At 38.0% G+C, this 22,604-nt stretch overlaps 2 protein-coding genes across 2 annotated transcripts; both read left to right on the top strand.

The window, feature by feature from the left end:
* Positions 1-6,381: 6,381 nt before the first annotated feature.
* Positions 6,382-7,299, top strand: LOC115985334 (probable ATP-dependent helicase PF08_0048). The gene is made up of 2 exons (XM_031108287.1): positions 6,382-6,388; positions 6,596-7,299. Exons 1-2 carry the CDS (start codon positions 6,382-6,384, stop codon positions 7,297-7,299), a joined length of 711 nt encoding a protein of 236 aa, XP_030964147.1.
* A 1,237-nt stretch (positions 7,300-8,536) lies between these two features.
* LOC115983879 (exopolygalacturonase-like) lies at positions 8,537-10,964 on the top strand. The gene is made up of 4 exons (XM_031106729.1): positions 8,537-8,685; positions 8,904-9,212; positions 9,806-10,321; positions 10,446-10,964. Exons 1-4 carry the CDS (start codon positions 8,566-8,568, stop codon positions 10,680-10,682), a joined length of 1,182 nt encoding a protein of 393 aa, XP_030962589.1. The 5' UTR covers positions 8,537-8,565; the 3' UTR covers positions 10,683-10,964.
* The last annotated feature ends 11,640 nt before the right edge of the window (positions 10,965-22,604 follow it).

Here is a 22,604-nt window from a genome sequence, read left to right as displayed (position 1 = left end):
GTGGTACCCCAAGAACTCTAGGATGACACTATAAAAAAGGGAAGCAGTCAACAATGAAAGGCATTCAGCAACAGTGAATTAGAATAGAATCATTGAGAAAGCTCTGTTAGAATTCAAAAAAAGAAAAAAAGGGAGAGGGAAATATCGCTTGGTATCCTCAAACAGCCATTAGAGAACACGCTTGGATTCAAAGGTATTCAAACTTTGCAAGTCTTAAAGGCATAAAGAGCCATCTAAGTCTGTGATTTTTGAACTTATTTGGACCTTGTAACACGTCGTAGTGAGTATAATGTATTACACAATTAAGAAAGTAATGGAATATTTCATATCGTCTTAAGGACCCTTAACATTTTATTTTGTGTCTTTCTTTACCACATTTCCCCTTTACTGTTTCTTGCTGTTCAATGCATATATTTCTTGTTTGCTAGCATGTATGTGTTGTAGGATTCATGTTCTGTGCACCATCTGGTTCGTAATCAGCCCATTTAGCTATGGTGAACCATGCCCATTCCCTTAAAACAACAAGTAAAAGGCCTGAGGTCCTTGTTTCCACTTGGGCTTAGGCATTGTCCAAAAAGGACCCACACATTTTGGTGACTCCATTGGAGATTGGGTAAAGGAGAGGGCAGAAGTAGTCCTTTCGCAGAGCATGGCTCCAAGACCAAGGAACAGCAAAGGTACCAATGTGCCACCTGTGGCATCTGAGCCCATAGAAGAAAATGAAGTGGCCTCCAGACAAAGGAACGAAGTACCTCTGGAAGAGCAGGAGGTCGTCTTAGGACAGAGGCATACAAGGCAGGGGCTTGACCTTGTGGCTCGAAAGGCAGAAGTGCTGAAATATTTGTAACCAGAGATCATCCTCCTCAAAGAGGGCAGGACCCAAGAAATCAGGGATAACGCCCCCCCCCCCCCGGTGGACAGGGCATATATGTGGTGCACCACCTTGAGGCCTGGGTCCATCAAGACCTAGACGAGATGATGGAGATGTTTTGTGTAAAGTACTATCGAGGTGAAGATAAGATCACCTTCCAAAGACTTCAAATGGTAAGGCAAAGGCCTCGAGGGGATCCTGTTCAATTCATCAAAAGGTTTGAAGACGTTTCTCTGGACTGCTATGGAGACAATGAAGAAAAAGAGCTCTTGGAAACCTGCATATCCAATATGCTCTTTGATTACAAGCTTAATCTCGAAAATCTATATATAACCCAGTTTGCTTACCTACTACAAAGAACTAAGAGGATCGCATTAACCATAAGGACAAAGAGAGTGCTAGTACCCCAAGTCATGACAGCGTCAGTAGGAGAAAAAAGGAAGAGACCTAAAGGAAAAATGGTCGAGGAACCACCTGTGATCCCATGTACTGCAAAAGAATTGAACTATGTTTTGGATAAATGGATTGGAAGAAAGAAAGAAAGAATCCGTTGTTTTGCTGAACTCATAATTATGTCATGCATTCTACTAAGGATTGATGGACCCTTCGTAGGCTTTTTCACAAGAAACTTAGGAAGGGAACCCCGGAGCTCACTCAAAAGGAACCCGAGGTGCAAAGGAACCCGAGGTGCAAAGGAACCCTTTACCCAATCACAAGGGGAAAGGAGTGGTGGCTGTGGTGATTTGTGGGAACCCAACGGAAGCATAAGAATCTAAAGGATCTTTTCTTCCGAACACAGTTAGGACCCTTCAGAAAAGCCCTAAATTCAAAACACTATTCAATCAATTGGGATTTGGGCCAGAGGCGAGAAGGATGGCCGCAAAATCTTTCATGAGTACAGTAGCTGATTCAAGAGTTTTAGAATGTTTCACAGCAGAATCCTATGCCAACCGAGCTTACTTGAGACAACCAATGTAATAACCTTCACTGATGCGGACATGAAAGTTGAGTATCTAGACCATCGCAAACCTCTTTATTTAATGGTCACCATAAACGGTGTCCAAATTAGAAGAGCATTAGTAGACACAGGGTTATCACTCAACCTCATAGCCTTAAGTACACTAGAGGCCATGGGCTTGACTGACAGAAGGATCCTGGGGGCTCCCATGGAGATAATAGGATTTGGAGGGTTAGCAGAATCAACTAAGGGATATGTGCAGTTGGCCTTAAGGGTAGGCCTAATAGTAGGCCTGACCAGATTTCATGTGATTAACTCAGAGGTTTCTTACCCTATTCTATTGGGACACCCATGGCTCCACAAGCATTGCCTTATTCCCTCCACGTACCACCAATGTGTTAAAGAAAGATTGAATGGGAGGCCTGTAAGGATCCCTGCCAACCCGAACCCTTTCAGCCAAGGAGAAGTGAAATTTATGGAAAAAATGTGTTATGAGGAGCTTGAACTGGATGACGAGTGCCCCACGCTAGGGACCCTAGAAGCACTTGTCTTGGAAGAAGAAAAAGGAGAGGGGTGCCCATGACCTGAGGAACCTTTTGGATAGAAAGAGGCAAAAGAAAGAGACCAGCTCCTCAGGATCCTGGGAATGCGTGGTAGTACGAGAACTCGGAGGAAGGTTAATTAATCATTTATGAAGGTGCACAGGGCCTTAATGCATCATGCAAGAGGGTCCTGGACCACCAGATTGCATGATGGCTCAAGAAGAAATCTTAAAGGACCCAGTCAAGGAAGCAAAAATCCAGCCCGGGAAGGAATTAGAAGAGATAAAACTGGGGGCTGAGCTGGGATCCCAGAAGCCTGTCCTTATTAGCAGTCAGTTGGCAGTACAAGAAAAGGAGCAGTTAATGGCATTACTCAAGAAATATGTGGATGTATTCGCATGGATGTATGATTAGATGCCTGGTATGGATCCAAGAATGGTGGTCCATTCTCTCAATGTAGACCTGGGAGTCAAGCCAGTAGTTCATCCAGCCAGGGTCTTTCACACTAATTTAGAAGCTCAAATAACTCAGGAAGTCAAGAAGCTGCTAGTAGGTGTTTTTATCAAGCCCATCCAGCACCCCAAATGGCTTTCCAATGTAGTAACCATGAAGAAATAGAAAGGCCAAATTTGATATTGAGTGAATTTTTGCAATCTAAACAAAGCATGTCCAAAAGATGAGTTCCCCCTGCCTAACGTTGACCTCCGTATGGATTCAACTATGGGAAACTCCATGTTTTCATTTGTGGATAGATGTAGTGGGTATAACCAACAATGTATGCACCCCTTTCACCAATTTTGCGGTGGTAGTAACCATGGATCACCGGTCTTCACTAGGTTCAAGTACCTAGTGGTGAACTAACCAACTCATAGCCCAAAGTCATTGGATCATTTCCTATTTACTATAATAGACGAACCATGCTGCTTGGACCAACACAATGTTCATTGCATTACAAGTTGGGAGGTGTAACGTCCTAGCTATGGGAAACAATGAAACAACAAACCCACCCGACAACATAACGACTTAGAACTTATCCTTAGGTCAGTCCTGGTTAAAATTGCATTGCATGTTGTGTGTGTTTGTTTTGATTGACTGATGGATGTGGATGGGGTCTTAGCTTTGACTAACCCAACCAAGCCTATCATTAAGGGAGAATCTTGTCATGATTTAAAGGAAGGCTACAAAGAGAACTAAAGCCCGACACTTAAGCCAGTAGCTCCAGCTCCATGCCTGTCACTCCTATCACAATAATAAAGCCTTCAAGTATTGAAGAAACTTCACTGCTACAACATCACAACCCCATCATTGACCTCCAAGACAATTCAAGTTACAAGAAGTTTGAAGTTCCTAGTAATATGGCAGAAGTGGGAGAACACCCAAACACAGAAGAACCCGTGAACACCCAAGAGCTACTTAACACTATGGTAGCTAGTCAGATTCAGTGAATCGTATAATGCAACAGCTTCAGAATTTGAAAAGTAATCAAGAAGGTGATAATATTGATCATGATCCACCAGCCATAGAGAATGAGAAGAAGATCAATGAAAGGATGAATAAAATGGAGGAGATGATTAGAAGAGCCCGCAAGATGGAGGAACTTGTGGATTACGATTCTCTTTCCCTATTCCTTAATGCAAGGTTGCCACCCAAGTTCAAGATGCCAAATCTAGACAAGTTTGATGGGACCGGCTGCCCAAAGTCTCATTTGAAGATGTATATGAGAGCTATGCAGCCCTTAGGAGCGACCGAGGAAGTACTTGCTCATATGTTCCAAAACACATTGATTGGAGCTACTCTTAGATGGTTCCTTAACCTAGATGATGCAAGAGCAAGAAGTTGGGAGGACATCTACTAAGAGTTTCACAAGCAATACAAGTACAATATAGAAGTGGATATCACAAGAAGAGACCTTGAGACTACGAAGCAAGAGCCGAAAGAATCCTTCTCTACTTTCATTACCAAATGGAGAGACAAGGCTGTATAGATGATGAGTAGGCCGAGTGAAGAAGAACAATTCGCCATGGTTGTAAAGAACTTATTGCCTGTATACCATAAATATTTGTTAGCACAGTATTTCCCTAATTTTAAAGCTTCAATTGCTGCTGGAACTCAAATTGAAGATGCTATGAACAATGGTACTATAAAGACTGATGACCTTCCAAGGTTTAGAAAGAATCTAGGATCTAATTCTAAGACTGTAGAGGTTTCCAATATTCATAAAAATGATACTTATCAATTGATTGCACGCATTGCACCTGTGCAAGTACCCCGAGGGCCTAGACCTAAGAGAGAATTTCATGAGTTATACCTACCCATGGGCCAAGTGTTTGATAAGCTAAAGGCAAAAGGGTTACCGAAACCCTTAGACCCAAGACCAATTCCAAACCCCTTGCCCTCAGGATTTGATATGAATAAAAGATGTTCCTACCACCAAGTACCTGGTCATGACATTGACTGTTGTTTCGCCCTTCGTCATGCAATTCAAGACCTAATAGACAATAAAGTGATTGCACCGCCTACAAGGCCTAGCATCACTAACAATCCCTTGCCCAATCACAATTTTAGGAAAGGACCAAGGGTTAATCGCTTGATTGCCAAAGAGGATAATAAGAAAAACCCGTCCAACTTGATCTATGACCTACCCGAGTGTTCCATGATGACGTGGGAAGAATTAATGATAGAACAGCTGCTACTGTCACAAAATATGACATATGGAATGAAGTACCAGAACAAGAAAACGACCAAACGTCAACAAATGGGAGGAGACACTTCAAACCCCAAAAGAACAACCAAACACCCACAAATGGGGGAAGAAACTTCAAACCCCAAGAAAACAACCAAACATTTACAAATGGGGGGAGACACTTCAAACCTCGTGATATTGATTCCCATGATTCAGCCAAAATTGTCCATATCACAAGGGGGGAGCCACTTTAAACCCCTACATTTAGAGACCGACAACCCGCTTGAAGCACTGAATAGGTCCACTCAACAAACACTTGCCAAAGAAGATGAAGTCCTCAAGTAACTAGAGAAGACACAAGGCAACATATCCTTATAGGGCTTACTCATGGCCTCATACAAACATCGATAAAACCTAGTAGACTTGCTCAACCAAATCCAAGTCCCAACAACCACAACCTCCTAAGATTTGAATGCTATGATTGGGTCCATAAATAGGTAACTCACTATTTCCTATTCCAACAAGGATCTAATCAGGAAGGAGAAGCACCACAATGATCCGTTGCATATCACTGTGGATTCCATGGGGAAAATGATACCAATGGTTTTAATAGATGATGGAAGTGCCTTGAATGTCTGTCCTTTAAAGACTACAAGCTGCCTTTGCCTGAGCATTGAAGACTTTGTGCCTACAGATTAACATGTGAGGGCATACGACAACAGTAGAACAGAAGTCTTGGGAACCATAACATTAGAGCTTACCATCAGACCGATGGTCAAGAAGGTGGATTTTCAGGTCCTTAATATAGCGTCATGCTTTAATATGCTCCTTAGGCGACCATGGATCCATGACACAAAAGCTGTGCCTTCTTCCCTATATCAAAAGGTTCGGTTTCCACATGAAAGGGCTATTATGACCATCTATAGAGATACTTTGTCTGTGCCTAAACCCGTTTATGGCATTGATTCTAAGAAGGAGCCATTGACCTTGGATGGCTTTGAGATCGAGAAGCTTTGCTTTGAAAAGAGAGAAGAAGAAGAAGTTGAAAAGATCCCAATGGACTTTGCTCCTTATGGTAACAACAATGTCGTAGTAATGATAAGAAGGATGAACTACCTTCCTAGGATGAATCTAGGGAGAGCTGTGAAGAAACCAACCGTTCAAGACTTGGCAATTCCTACTGCCACACCACCTTTTGGGCTAGGCTATAAGCCCACTAATGATGATTTGTTAGAGATGGAAATGAGAAAGATGGCCTGAGCCAAAGCCAAAGCAAAATGACTCCCTTGTCCTCTAAAACCTCTGAAGCCCTACACTCCTACACTGAATGGGAAGTTTGTAAAAGATGGAGAAAGTCAACGTTATTAGGGATTCCCAGAACCAAAATTCGATCCTATAACAAAGAAAATGGTGCTCGGTTTCGAGATGCTACTTGATTGTCACAATAACACTCCAGAATTAAAGAAGGAAGATACAACTTAGGTCCCTACTAATTGGGCTGATCACATGGATCCTTTTGCCATGACTACGCTACCACATAGAAGAAGAAGGATATTGGGAGGCCTGCCAGCATACATTGAAGAGCCCGTATGAACTAAGAGCAAATGATGAAGATGAGGAAGGGGGAGCGGCCCTTAGTGATTATGAAGATGGAAGTGAAGACAATAGTGATAGTAGTAGTGACAAAAGCAACAATGATAATGGACATGGTGATGATGATAGCAGCACCAATGGTGATGACAACAGTAACGGAAGTTATGATAGACCATGCAACGGAGATGATTGGGGTGAACCCCCTAATGATAGAGAAGATGAAGACGCAGACCTATTCTATGAGGAATATGACAGTGATATGGACTACTATGATCAAGATATTAAAGATGATACTGAAACTAACAGGTGGAGCGATACTAATAGTAATCAATATAGGTTGTTAAATGTGTTAGAGTATGGAAGAGAGGAAAATGCACAAGCCAACCAGATGCATCATAAAGAATATCCCTATGGGCATCTTTCAGATTGGAGTGATATCACCAATGTCAGCTCAAGGTTTGGCCCTAGGTATGACAACCATGGAAGAGAGGTTCTAGAATTGGGGTCGTATTATGAGTCAGAACCAAGTACACTAACCTTACATACTGTAGAGGATGGTGACATAGATGCCAGTTTGGCTGCCCTAAACCAAAAACTAATGGTCCACTGTCTCAGAATCATGACACTTGAGAATGCTGAATATAATGAGTAGAGAATGGAAGGAAATGAGCCAGGGCATCTCCCTCAACCCATTGCTAGTTCTTTTATAGATCACCTAATAGTCTTAACCTACAAAAAGAAAGAAAACAAAACTCATTATACAACTTGATAATTTGTACTAGCAAAACAAATAAAATGAGCTCCCTTTAGAAAAGCCAAAAACAATTAACAATTAATTTTTTCTTCTTTCTTGTGAATAACATGGTACAATGATATGACAACAAAATAATGGTGAAATAATTGCTACGTTCCATCAAGTACTGTGTGTAATAAGCCTAACATGTAATGATCAACTGCAAGATTTTTTCGCGATTGGATAATTAAGATGGGTAAGTCGGCAGAGCTTTTGTATTCTACATGCTAGAAACCCATAGATAGACAATCTTAGTCTCCACATTAAGAACCAAAAAACGTTTCCAATTTCAAACTTCTAAATTCAAAGAAAGACCATTGAAAGTATTTGTTGATTTCTTTTGTTTGTAATTCGATAGTCGCAATAGAGAAGAGAGAATTTAGACCCTAAATATTTTCTTTAAAAATACTCAAAAGGTGACAACTACAATATTCTTGGCATTACGATTATAATAAATGTTCGTTAGTTATCATAATTATCAAATTTCTTATTTAGACAATGAGGATTATGTCTAACTTTTTCGTGCATTGCACGGGTTACTGGCTAGTATATAATAATTGACAAGGATCTGTAAACTAATTATAGTAATGATGATAAATGTAATAATTGAAAAGGTGAGTTCAGCTTCTCCTATATAGTGTTTTCTTTATTTCCTATTTTACACTGAAGACAGGCATGCTACCTATACTAAATTTGGATAGTTTTCGGAGGTGGTTATTTTTCTAGACTTTTTCCTTCCTCTCTAACGGCAAGTATTCAATTTGCATCAAGGAGAAAATGAACAGATTTCAGGTAGCTAAGAGCTTGCCATTTAAGGCTAAGAAGTTAGGGTGATATATAGTAGTAATAATCTTATCGTATAGAATAATGGACCAAGAAAAAGACATGTTATAATCCTTTAGAGTTATTAGCATAATTCAATCATAAGGTTGTTAAAAATTTATCCTTCCATGGTTTCTAAAATCGATTAATTCTTCGCAACCATTCATAAAATTAGTTAATATCAGTTGGATGGCTTTAATGGTGATGAGCTCAGGTACTGCAATATAAATAGCTTCAAACCAAATAGGGAAACCATCATACCATACAACAAATTGTTAATAGCAGAGAGATAAAGAACAATAAATGGGAGAGAATTTGAGCATTGTAACAATTTCCTCGCTATTGTTTTTGGCATCCACCAATGCCGTGCAAGTCTTTGACATTAAATCATATGGAGGACAGCCTAATGCCGATATCACCCAGGTATAAATATGTGTAGCGCAGTTAACTATACCTAATTAACATGTAAAGTGGGTTCTAGTTAACTTAACCAATAAAGTCTTTTAATTTCAAATAAAAGAACTTAGGTTCAATCTATGCTTATACTAAAAACTATTTGGTGTCCTTACCAGATGATAAAACATTAACATGAAAAATGATTGTAATATACTGATTTTGATTTTTCATAATGTGTTTATTAGGCTTTGACGAAAGCTTGGACAGCTGCGTGCGCAGTAGCAGGAAGTAAAGTTGTGATTTCAACAGGGACATACAAACTAGGTCTAGTGACTTTGTTAGGTCCATGCAAAGGTGCTATTGAGTTTAACCTTCAGGGTACCCTAGAGGCCCCATCAGACGTTGCCTCCTTCAAGGGTAAAGACTTTTGGGTTACTTTTCAACATATCGACAGTCTCACTGTGTCAGGTGGTGGAGTTTTTGATGGCAAAGGACAAACGGCATGGCAAAAAAATAATTGTGACCAAGCGTCCGACTGCAAAATGCTTCCTACCGTAAGATTTCAATCTTAATAACTAGCATTTAAATTTCCATTATTTTTATGTAGATATATATAGACACTACAACTTTAAGAACTTTAACCATCACGAAATACTAATTCAATCACTTATTCATCTAATGATGTTAAGGATATTATCAAATTATTAATAATTTGACGTAAGCTTTATATAGTGAGGTGTCACAACTCACCAAAAACGAAAATTTAAAATTTATATATGAGAAAGTCCATATACGGAATATGGACACAACTTTTGAGCCATGACCCTAACTAGTGCAACTGTGTGTAATGGAGAAAAAGTGGTGGTTAAAGGTGAAAGTGATAGCTCACCAATCATACTCACATATAAGATCAATTTGTTACAAATTGTTCAGTCTAGAAAGAATTTTTAATATAATATTGTTGAAGTAGTACCAACAACATTCATTGATATATATTTGTAATTTTTTTTAACTATAGTAGTTCAAAGAGGCGTCAGCATTTTGCTATAATATATTTGAATTGAAAATATTTTTAGGAGAATATTTAAATGAAACTATGGCGTTCATATTTGATGTTTTGATTTATCTAACTTTTAAACATAAACAGAGTATAAGGTTCGATTTTGTCACAAATTCAATAGTCAGTGACATTCAATCGAAAGACAGCAAATCTTTCCACATAAACGTTTACGGATGTAAGAGCTTACAAATCCAAGATGTTACCATCACTGCACCCGGAAATAGCCCTAACACCGATGGAATCCACATCGGACATTCATCTAGCATCACCATCACCAATGCCAAAGTTGGAACAGGTGACGATTGCATCTCCATTGGTGATGGAACCCAAGATGTTACTATTAACCAAGTAACTTGTGGACCTGGCCATGGTATCAGCGTTGGAAGTCTTGGAAAGTACCAAAATGAAGAACCAGTTTCAGGAATTAGAGTAATTGGTGGCACCCTTAGCAGTACAACGAATGGTGTTAGAATCAAAACATGGCCTGCTTCCACACCTGGAACTGCTTCTGATATACATTTCGAGAATATTGTCATGAACAATGTTGCCAATCCTATCCTCATTGATCAAGGCTACTGCCCAAATGGTCAATGCTCAAGCAAGGTTATTATGAACATCACAAACATATACACTCATTTTGATGTTAAAATTTAAAAAAAGAAAATCAAATTACAGATACTAATGTCAAATTCTTGGGTGGGTTTTTGTTTGTTTGTTTCGCTTTCAGTCTCCCTCGAAAGTTAAGATCAGCAATGTTAGCTTCAAGAACATTAGAGGCACTTCTTCAACAAAGGAAGCTATGAAGCTTATTTGTAGTAGCGGTGTACCATGTCAACAAGTGGTGGTTGCTAACATTGATCTCGCATACAAAGGCGCTGGAGGATCTGCTAGTTCCACCTGTGTTAATGTCAAGCCCGCCGTTTCGGGCAAGCAGAATCCTCCTGCTTGTACCACTAAAAAATAATAAAATGTCTCCCAAGCTATTGTAACTAATGCGGAATAAGGAAATACTATTTGCAAATAGGTTATAGGAGTTCTATATTAAGTAGAATTTCATTTACTTCAGTCTATCATGTTCCCTTTTTCTTTATTTAAATGAAATTGTGGAATGTTGGATAGTTATTTTTAGAGTTGTTTTTGTTCAAGCTACTATGATCTGGAGTGCTATTGTAGATAGTATTTGTTCTGTTACTGTAGCTGGGATATTTTGGAATCAAACAAAAATTGTTATTAAACTCTTTGTAAATTTTATTTATTCTTCACCAAATAAATGCTTATGTTCATGTCGTGGTAACATTCAATTCATCTGCATGCAAGTTTTTAATACCAAATTAACTTGCTCTCATACTTTTCGACAATGGTAAGATGTAAAACTCACAAAACAGGCACCATATGTTCAAATTTGTTTTTCTAAATACTGTATATTTTTAATATAGATTTCTATAACAACTAAACTTTAATCACTTTTATTTTTGAAAATATAACACATATTATTGAAGTTGATCATACCACCAACGCAGAAATTAAGGTAGGAAATAAAACCAATTACACAAATATTTTAGTAAACTTACTTAATTTTCTTACTAACGCTCTGTTTATTTTAGCAATAATGTTTTCTAGAAAATAAGTTATTTTTCAAAAAACCTTTTCCATAAAACTATCTCGTTTTCCTATGTTTGGTAGCAACCTTAAATGAGTTGGAAAACAATCTCATAACTTCCCTTATTTAGCTTGCTGTGAGATAGAGTTGTTTTCCAAAAAAAAATTAGTGGTCTTAAAATAAGTTATGCTCTTTATGTTGACTAAAGATCATTTTTCTATGACTCATTTAGTCTAATACTACCAAACACTAGAAAATAAGAAAAACTATCTTTACACAATATTTTCCATCGAAACAAACAAAGCATAAAATGAAGCAATTTCGGATGATTAATCTGCATAATCTAACAAATGATTAACAGCGAAATTAAATGATTTCAGGTACCTAAGTGGTTTGTTGCATTAACTATTGTCTTTTATCAATAATTTTGTAGTTCAATGACATAACATGCTGTCATTTATTAAGGGAATCACGGTTCAAATCCTCCTACTATTAACTATAAAATTATAAAATTAAAACTACTACTTTAAAAAAAAAAAACCTAAATTAAAAATTGTTCATTCAAAATGACAAATATTTACATTTATGGTTTTTTTTTTTTTTTTTTTTGGTGTTGGTAAAAGATAATTGAGTAAGAATTAATCAAAACTAATCAATCTAGGCCTGTGCATATGCATAAAGTTTACATAAATAAAATTGAAAAAAAAGAAAAATATTTTAAATATAATGGTATCCCCATTGATATAATCTCTTGTACACCCTTTACATTTTAAATAATATTATTTTAATATCCAAAAAAATAGTACTACTTACGTACTATTTAAATATTATTGAAATCTATGGTTATTATATCATGTATTGTAAATATGAATGTTACGTCATTCCAAGGCAAACATAACTATTTTCTCAGCTACTACTAATGATTGTGATTGAAAATAAAAAAGCTTCAATTTGCAAAATGCAATAGCAACCAACGGGCCACTTCTAACACAATAATAAGAAACGAGGCTAGATCCTTACAACAACTTTGTAATAATTTAATCAATTTAATCAAATATTAACTGGATAGTTAAGCAATCAAGATTCAAGTTTGACATTATTCATGGAGAAACATTTTCAATGTAGTGAGGAATATACACACCCACACAAAGACTTTATTGGGCAAAAACCCAAACTATAAAGAACACTACGAGACAAAGCCCAACTCAATAAATCTACTATTAAAGGATGCTACAATACATTATATACTTATACGACGGTCTCGTACATGTAGCTGGTTTAGGAACCTTAGCTCCTCGCTTCAGCTAATTATTGCAGATGCTGCTGTAGACATAAAAATTTTATGATGTATTTGCATACGTCTAATTGATCATGATGAAATATTTGTGATCCAGTTAATTTCCTTTTGATGATGTGTCAACAGCAGACAATCAACAAATGAAATCACACCACATGGCAAGCCCATGAGTTACTACGACGCACATAGAAATTACATGTGTCCAAGCCATGTCATTTCCCACATGAGCAAAGTACCACATTTTAGCCATGTCATTTCCCACATGAGCATCATCCTAGTTAACCCGGAGCGAACTAGAGGGTTCGGTTCGGGTTTAAAAACAATGCCTTTTATGTGGCACTCCAAGCTTCTATTTAGTCTTTTTAACCTCTTTTTGTTAAATTTTTTTAACTGTTACCTAGTAGATTAAAGTAAATTATTTTTACTGCTATATCCAATATTGGTTGAGCTTGAAAATTAGACCAAATATAATTCTCTAAAATAAAATCACTATCTTTTAAAAATAGATCAAATTTACAAAAGGCCCATGCCCAAACCAAATACATAACATATAAATTGACATTAATAAAATACCGTGTATTGCACGGGTTAAAAACTATATCTAATCATATCATATATACTATATATAATAATAGAAGGCTTTTCCTTCAATTAGGGAGGTGTTGTAATGCAAAAAAAATGCCCATCTAAAATTCTGCCATGTACAAGTTAAAAAGTAATAAATTATGTTGTTTGGCAAAGCTACGACACTGTTTAAAAGCCTCTCATTACATATATATATATATATATATATATAACTTAACCGGTTAAAATACGATGTACACAGAGATAGAAATAGTTAGAGGCAATGAGGCCTGCGACACGTAGAAAGAAATAGAGAAAGAGGTAGAACGGTAAACACAACATCAATTGGACATAAGAAATCGAAAAGTTTCAGAACACAATTTTGCAGGCCCAAAACTTAGGCAGAATGGTAAACAAAGAAGACACGGAGTGGGGACTGGGGAGAAAGAAAACTTTGAGACCGTAGACGAAGAGTAATAGAGATTGAAAGAGAGATAAATCTCAGGGCAACCATCACCGTCACGCAACCAGAACTGTTACAAGTAAAGGTTTTCTTTATTTTATTTTTAAAATTACGCAATAACTGTGATTTATGTTTGGGTGTTTGGTAGTATAGGTTCAATTTAGGCATTTGGGTTACATTTGATTTTGATTAAGGTCATTAAATTGGATTTGGTTTATGGTTGGGGTATTTGTATTGTTCGTTTGGTTTTCATTAATTTTTCAATCAAGGTAGAAAGCAAAGTTTAGTTTTGGTCACTTCAATTTCTTTACACTTTTTGAATGAGCATTCTTAGTGAAGAGTTTCCAATCGTTTCACTCCACGTTTATTAAGTACAAATTTAGGTTTTTGTTTTTAACTGTCTCTTGGATTTATTTGTAAATTTCATTTGTCATTGATTGATTTCAATTCCAATCTGTGTAATAAAAAATTAATGAGTTTTTTTTAGCTTTTCTTTTTTTTGGGATTGTAGGTGGAAAGGCAAATCATTGGAATTTTTGTTCTTAATTTTAATTTCTTGGGTTTTGTTTTGTTGTTTATTGTTTTTTCGTTAGAATTTTTTTTTCCCTGTTTGGTAGATTTTTGTTAGATTTAGTTCCTATTTGCGCCTAAAATTTGAATTCATTTAATTATAGCATAAAATACGGTTAAGAATTATGCACCAATTTCTTTTCTTCATCCCTTTTTCTTATTTACTTAATTTATTGATTTATTTCAGATTATGAGTGATATAATTTTTCTATATATAGGTTATGGTTTTATATCCGTGCGCATCCTAAGACTCTTATATCAACATGAATTGCAAGTGTTGTAATATATGTGATTCTAATTTTGTACTCGGTCGTAAGTGTAGATTGCAATTCATTTGCCTATGTTAGATTGCCTCCTGTTCAGTGTAGCCTTATTTTGGGAATACTAGATTGATGAAAATTAAGAATGTTATGAGTATACATTTTTATAGGTACTACATTAAAAAGCTTCTAATTTCTTTTTCTTTTTCTTTTTTTGAGAAACAAAAGCTTCTAATTTCATGTAATGAATATGAGTCCTAATTTTAAGTAATAAGCTTTGAGCATTTAGGTTTATATTATACAAATAACAACTGAAGGGCATGAACAAGGAAAATAATTGGAGTTGAGAAATTCAAAATGCAAACCATTATTGGAGATCACCAATTTTTGGAAAACTAAATATCAGGAAACCTATTAATCTATTGTGCTTGGTCTCTTACTTTTTCTTTTTTTAATTAAAGTCCAAGTTGTTCAAGTAATAGGAAAGTTGTTACTCTGTTAAAAAAATAAAAAGGAATAGCATAATCTTAACATATATACTTAATTTTATCACTGGATGTATAATAGGAAAGTTGTTACTCTGTTAAACAAATACAAAGGAATAGCATAATCTTAACATATTAGTTAATATTTTGACATGGAAAGTTAACTTCCATGTCAAAATACTTTTAGACATGGGTTCCTAGGAAAAAGAAACAAGAACAAAGATGAGAACATAAGCACCCAGGGCCTTGGTCCAAGGGAAAACGACAAGATCAAGAAGAAGGGAGAAAATAGTAATTTTAGGCCAACCAATATTAGCATAAAAGAAGAGGAATCAACCGTAGAAGAGGAACAAGAAAAAAGAAAAGTACAAAAAAGAGAAATAGTAGAAGAAAGAAAAGCAAAGAGCAGGGGAGAAAATTGGCAATAATAGAGAGAGTATAGAACTTAAGTCAAGTTCCCAAAAAAATAGTACCCTTTATTTGTAGTATTACTTGGGGGCTGTACTTCAATCCAAGGTGATTCCTGCAAATATATTTCAATATTGTTCCATTTCTTGGACCTACTTGTGCACATGTTGGATCCTTAGAACTACCTAATTGGCCATAGTGGGATCGAGCTCAATTTCCTCCCTCAGTATCTCACAACTCCTCCAACCTTTTAACAGACCCACAAGAATGTATTGGGTTTAGGCTTAAGGAACCTTTTCAAAACAAAAGGGTCCTACAAAATTGAAATGAAAGAAAACAAATGATTGGTGACAATTTTAATTATTAGGAATGTGTTTGGTGAAGTTGTCTTGAAGTTTGCAAATACAAGAAAAATAAATCTATATATTTAGAGAGAGAGAGAGAGAGAGAGAGAGAGAGAGAGAGTTAAGGATGCCCGAATGTCCAAATTCTAAAAATATTTCATAAACCAATGTTCGAATTATGGGGAATTATAGAACAATTGGTTTGAGCATTGAAACATTTAAGTCCAAATTTTCACCATCAATTAGATAAATATAAGTAATATTTATTTTACGGGTTAGTTACTAGTTTGAAAAATACTCGAATCAATAAAACAAAACCCAAAAAATAATCTCAAAGTACGTTACATTAGCATTCATAACCAAACAGAGAAAAACACTCATATACTTCCAAGTATTACATTATCATGATTATACATAAGCATTAATAACACATAACTCCTAGTACCTAACCATTCAAAATACTTGACATTGTTCCATAACACAACCATAATACTACTACCTTCCAGGTTTTAATACAAAAACACTGCATCATTCCATAATACTTTCTTTTTCTTTTTTCTTTTTTTTTTCTTTTTTTAAAGAAAATTTAGAGCTAAGGTCTAAAAAGTTACAATGTTGCATCAAGGCCCAAAATGGCACAGAGAATTGAATTCCATAAAAATAAAATACTTGAGCCTGCAATAAAGAAAAAGATGGTAGGCCCAAATCCATTAAGGGTTTTAAGGAGGAACCCAAACCCACGAATGGGCAAGCCTTAGAACTCGTGAAACGAAGGGAAGAAGAAAAGCCCAGCCGCCATGGTTAGAAAATCGCTAGGTAGCCCAGTGGTAAGAACTGGGTCGGGATACCTGGGACGTGCATCAAAGCCAGGGTTGGATTAAGATAGTTCAAAGGGAGTGCCAAGAAACACAGGGAGCGAGAACATATATGTCCTTATCAGCCACCCAATGATGCAAAAAGGAATTAGAAGGCTTGGGAACCAACAATTCATGAATAAAGGGCCGGTACCTCGAGAAACCCAGAAAGAAGAACCATGAGGAGAAGTGGCTAGGAACCTTTCAACCTAGTAAGAAGAAATCAGCTCACTTGGGAAAAATGACAAAGGAAAAGGCAGCCAAAAGTTGAGTCTAAAAATGTGAAGTTTCGAAGCCTTGAAGGAAGAAGGACCAAAGGATAGCTTTCGAAGGACACCCCAGAATGGAAAGTCAGCAAGAGACTTTGGGGAAGAAACACCAAAAGAAGAAAATTATGAGAAATGAGGAAGGGACTGGCCACCAATGTTGCTGGCACCACATTGGTTCTAGTACCTGGGGGAGCAAATGAGGGGGAATCAGTGGTACCCCAAGAACTCTAGGATGACACTATAAAAAAGGGAAGTGGTCAACAATGAAAGGCATTCAGCAACAGTGAATAAGAATAGAATCATTGAGAAAGCTCTGTTAGAATTCAAAAAAAGAAAAAAAAAAAAAAAAAAAAAAAAAAAAAAAAAGAGGGAAATATCGCTTGGTATCCTCGAACAGCCATTAGAGAACACGTTCGGATTCAAAGGGATTGAAACTTTGCAAGTCTTAGAGGCCTGAAAAGCCATCTATGTCTGTGATTTTTGAACTTATTTGGACCTTGTAACACGTCCTAGTGAGTATAATGTATTACACAATTAAGAAAGTAATGGAATATTTCATATTGTCTTAAGGACCCTTAACATTTTATTTTGTGTCTTTCTTTACCACATTGCCCCTTTACTATTTCTTGCTGTTCAATGCATATATTTCTTGTTTGCTAGCATGTATGTGTTGTAGGATTCATGTTCTGTGCACCATTTGGTCGTAATCAGCCCATTTAGCTATGGTGAACCATGCCCAGTCCTTTAAAACAACAAGTAAAAGGCCCGAGGTCCTTGTTTCTACTTGGGCTTAGGCATTGTCCAAAAAGGACCCGCACATTTTGGTGACTCCGTTGGAGATTGGGTAAAGGGGAGGGAAGAAGTAGTCCCTTCGCAGAGCATGTCTCCAAGACCAAGGAACAGCAAGGTACCAATGTGCCACTTGCGACATCTGAGCCCGTAGAAGAAACTGAAGTGGCCTCCAGACAAAGGAACGAAGTACCTCTAGAAGAGTAGGAGGTTGTCTCAGGATAGAGGCACATAAGGCAGGGCCTAGACCCTGTGGCTCGAATGGCAGAAGTGCTGAAAGATTTGTAACAAGAGATCCTCCTCCTCAAAGAAGGCAGGACCCAAGAAATCAGGGATAACGCCCCCCCGTGGACAGGGCATATATGTGGTGCACCACCTTGAGGCCTGTGTCCATCAAGACCTGGGACGAGATGATGGAGAGGTTTTGTGTAAAGTACTATCCAGGTGAAGACAAGGTCACCTTCCAAAGCCTTCAAATGGTAAGGCAAAGGACTCGAGAGGATCCTGTTCAATTCATCAAAAGGTTTGAAGATGTTTCTCTGGACTGCTATGGAGACCATGAAGAAAAAGAGCTCTTGGAAACCTGCATATCCAATATGCTCTTTGATTATAGGCTTAATCTCGAAAATCTATATATAACCCAGTTTGCTTACCTACTACAAAGAACTAAAAGGATCGCATTAACCTTAAGGACAAAGAGAGTGCTAGTACCCCAAGTCATGACAATGTCAGTAGGAGTAAAAAGGAAGAGACCAGAAGGAAAAATTGTCAAGGAACCACATGTGATCCCATGTACTGCAAAAGAATTGAACCATGTTTTGGATAAATGGATTGGAAGAAAGAAAGAAAGAATCCGTTGTTTTGCGGAACTCATAATTATGTCATGCATTCTACTAAGGATTGTTGAACCCTTCGTAGGCTTTTTCACGAGAAACTTCGGAATGGAACCCCGCAGCTCACTCAAAAGGAACCCGAGGTGCAAAGGAACCCTTTACCCAATCACAAGGGAAAGGGAGTGGTGGCTGTGGTGATCTGTGGGAAGCCAATAGAAGCAGAAGAATCTAAAGGATCTTTTCATCCGAACACAGTTAGGAGCCTTCAGAAAAGCTCTAAATTCAAAACACTATTCAATCAATTGGGATTTGGGCCAAAGGCGAGAGGGATGGCCTCAAAATCTTTCACGAGTATAGTAGCAGATTCAGGAGTCTTAGAATGTTTCATAGCAGAATCCTATACCAACCGAGCTTACTTAGAGACAACCAATGTAATAACTTTCACTGATGAGGACATGGAAGTTAAGTATCTAGACCATCACAGACCTCTTTATTTAATGGTCACCATAAATGGTGTCCAAATTAGAAGAGCATTAGTAGACACAGGGTTATCACTCAACCTCATAGCCTTAAGTACACTAGAGGCCTTGGGCCTGACTGACAGGAGGATCTTGGGGGCTCCCATGGAGATAATAGAATTTGGAGGGTTAGCAGAATCAACTAAGGGATATGTGCAGTTGGCCTTAAGGGTAGGCCTAATAGTAGGCCTGACCAGATTTCATATGATTAACTCAGAGGTTTCTTACCCTATTCTATTGGGACACCCATGGCTCCACAAGCATTGCCTTATTCCCTCCACATACCATCAATGTGTTAAAGAAAGATTGAATGAAAGGCCTGTAAGGATCCCTGCCAACCCGAACCCTTTCAGCCAAGGAGAAGTGAAATTTATGGAAACAATGTGTTATGAGGAGTTTGAACTGGATGACGAGAGCCCCACGCTGGGGACCCTAGAAGCACCTGTCTTGGAAGAAGAAAAAGGAGAGGGGAGCCCATGACCTGAGGAACCTTTTGGATAGAAAGAGGCAAAAGAAAGAGACCAGCTCCTCAGGATCCTGGGAATGCGTGGTAGTACGAGAACTCAGAGGAAGGTTAATTAATCATTTATGAAGGTGCACAGGGCCTGAATGCATCATGCAGGAGGGTCCTGGACCACTGGATTGCGTGATGGCTCAAGAAAAAATCTTAAAGGACCCAGTCAAGGAAGCAAAAATCCCGCCCGAGAAGGAATTAGAAGAGATAAAACTGGGGCCTCAGCTGGGATCCCAGAAGCCTGTCCTTATTAGCAGTCAGTTGACAACACAAGAAAAGGAGCAGTTAATGGCATTACTCAAGAAATATGTGGATGTATTCGCATGGATGTATAATGAGATGCCTGGTATGGATCCAGGACTGATGGTCCATTCTCTCAATGTAGACTCGGGAGTCAAGCCAGTAGTTCAGCCAGCCAGGGTCTTTCACACTGATTTAGAAGCTCAAATAACTTAGGAAGTCAAGAAGCTGCTAGCAGGTGGTTTTATCAAGCCCATCCAGCACCCCAAATGGCTTTCCAATGTAGTGACTGTGAAGAAATAGAAAGGCCAAATTCTATATTGTGTGAATTTTTGCAATCTAAACAAAGCATGTCCAAAAGATGAGTTTCCCCTGCCTAACGTTGACCACCTTATGGATTCAACTATGGGAAACTCCATGTTTTCATTTATGGATAGATGTAGTGGGTATAACCAACAACGTATGCACCCCTTTCACCAATTTTGCTGTGGTAGTAACCATGGATCACCGGTCTTCACTAGATTCAAGTACCCAGTGGCGAACTAACCAACTCATGGCCCAAAGTCATTGGATCATTTCCTATTTACTATAATAGACAAACCATGTTGCTTGGACCAACGCAATGTTCATTACATTACAAGTTGGGAGGTGTAACGTCCTAGTTATGGGAAACAATGAAACAGCAAACCCACCCTACAACATAATGACATAGAACTTCTCCTTAGGTCAGTCCCGGTTAAAATTGCATTGCATGTTGTGTGTTTTTGTTTTGATTGACTGATGGATGTGGATGGGGTCTTAGCTTTGACTAACCCAACCAAGCCTATCATTAAGGGAGAATCTAGTCATGATTTGAAGGAAGGCTACAAAGAGAACTAAAGCCCGACACTTAAGCCAGTAGCTCTAGCTCCAAGCCTGTCACTCCCATCAAAATATTAAAGCCTTCAAGTATAGAAGAAACTCCACTGCTACAATATCATAACCCCATCATTGACCTCCAAGACAATTCAAGTTACAAGAAGTTTGAAGTTCCTAGTAACATGGCAGAAGAGGGAGAACACCCAAACACAGAAGAACCCATGAACACCCAAAAGCTACTTAACACTATGGTAGCTAGTCAGATTCAGTGAACCGTATAATGCAACAACTTCAGAATTTGAAAAGTAATCAAGAAGGTGATAATATTGATCATGATCCACCAGCCATAGAGAATGAAAAGAAGATCAATGAAAGGATGAATAAAATGGAGGAGATGATTAGAAGAGCCCACAAGATGGAGGAACTTGTGGATTACGATTCTCTTTCCCTATTCCTTAATGCAAGGTTGCCACCCAAGTTCAAGATGCCAAATCTAGACAAGTTTGATGGGACCGGCTGCCCAAAGTCTCATCTGAAGATGTACATGAGAGCTATGCAGCCCTTAGGTGCGACCGAGGAAGTACTTGCTCATATGTTCCAAAACACATTGACCGGAGCAACTCTTAGATGGTTCCTCAACCTAGATGATGCAAGAGCTAGAAGTTGGGAGGACATCTACCGAGAGTTTAACAAGCAATACAAGTACAATATAGAAGAGGATATCACAAGAAGAGACCTTGAGACTACGAAGCAAGAGTTGAAAGAATCCTTCTCTACTTTCATTACCAAATGGAGAGACAAGGCTGTATAGATGATGAGTAGGCCGAGTGAAGAAGAACAATTCGCCATGGTTGTAAAGAACTTATTGCCTGTATACAATAAATATTTGTTAGCACAGTATTTCCCTAATTTTAAAGCTTCAATTGCTGCCGGAACTCAAATTGAAGATGCTATGAACAATGGTACTATAAAGACTTATGACCTTCCAAGGTTTAGAAAGAATCTAAGATCTAATTCTAAGACTGTAGAGGTTACCAATATTCATAAAAATGATCCTTATCAATTGATTGCATGCATTGCACCTGTGCAAGTACCCCGAGGGCCTAGACCTAAGAGAGAATTTCATGAGTTGTACCTACCCATGGGCCAAGTGTTTGATAAGCTAAAGGCAAAAGGGTTACTGAAACCCTTAGACAGAAGACCAATTCCAAACCCCTTGCCCTCAGGATTTGATATGAATAAAAGATCTTCCTACCACCAAGTACCTGGTCATGACACTGACCGTTGTTTTCCCTTTGTCATGCAATTCAAGACCTAATAGACAATAAACTGATTGCACCGCCTACAAGGCCTAGCATCGCTAACAATCCCTTGTCCAATCACAATTTTGGGAAAGGACCAAGGGTTAATTGCTTGATGACCAAAGAGGATAATAAGAAAAACTCGTCCAACTTGATCTATGACCTACCCGAGTGTTTCATGAAGACGTGGGAAGAATTAATGATAGAACAGCAGCTACTGTCACAAAATATAACATATGGAATGAAGTACCAGAACAAGAAAACAACCAAAAATCAACAAATGGGAGGAGACACTTCAAACCCCAAGAGAACAACCAAACACCCACAAATGGGGGAGGAAACTTCAAACCCCAAGAAAACAAGCAAAAATTTACAAATGGGGGGAGACACTTCAAACCCCGAGACATTGATTCCCAAGAAAACAAACAAACATCCACAAATGAGGGGAGACACTTCAAACCTCGTGATATTGATTCCCATGATTCAGCCAAAATTGCCCACATCACAAGGGGGGAAGACACTCATTTAGAGACCGACAACCCGCTTGAAGCACTGAATTGGTCCACTCAACAAACACTTGCCGAAGAAGATGAAGTCCTCAAGTAACTAGAGTAGACACAAGCCAACATATCCTTATGGGGCTTACTCATGGCCTCATACAAACATCGATAAAACCTAGTAGACTTGCTCAACCAAATCCAAGTCCCAACAACCACAAC

Source organism: Quercus lobata, chromosome 4, assembly GCF_001633185.2.
Source record: "Quercus lobata isolate SW786 chromosome 4, ValleyOak3.0 Primary Assembly, whole genome shotgun sequence".
In the NCBI taxonomy this organism is placed as follows: domain Eukaryota; kingdom Viridiplantae; phylum Streptophyta; class Magnoliopsida; order Fagales; family Fagaceae; genus Quercus; species Quercus lobata.
This window is presented reverse-complemented; position numbering and strand designations above follow the sequence as displayed.

Coding starts and splice junctions, on each gene's coding strand:
- LOC115983879 (XM_031106729.1), top strand. CDS start 8,566: ATGGGAGAGAATTTGAGCATTGTAACAATTTCCTCGCTATTGTTTTTG. Junction 8,686..8,903: donor CTAATGCCGATATCACCCAG/GTATAAATATGT, acceptor TGTGTTTATTAG/GCTTTGACGAAAGCTTGGAC. Junction 10,322..10,445: donor ATGGTCAATGCTCAAGCAAG/GTTATTATGAAC, acceptor TTTCGCTTTCAG/TCTCCCTCGAAAGTTAAGAT.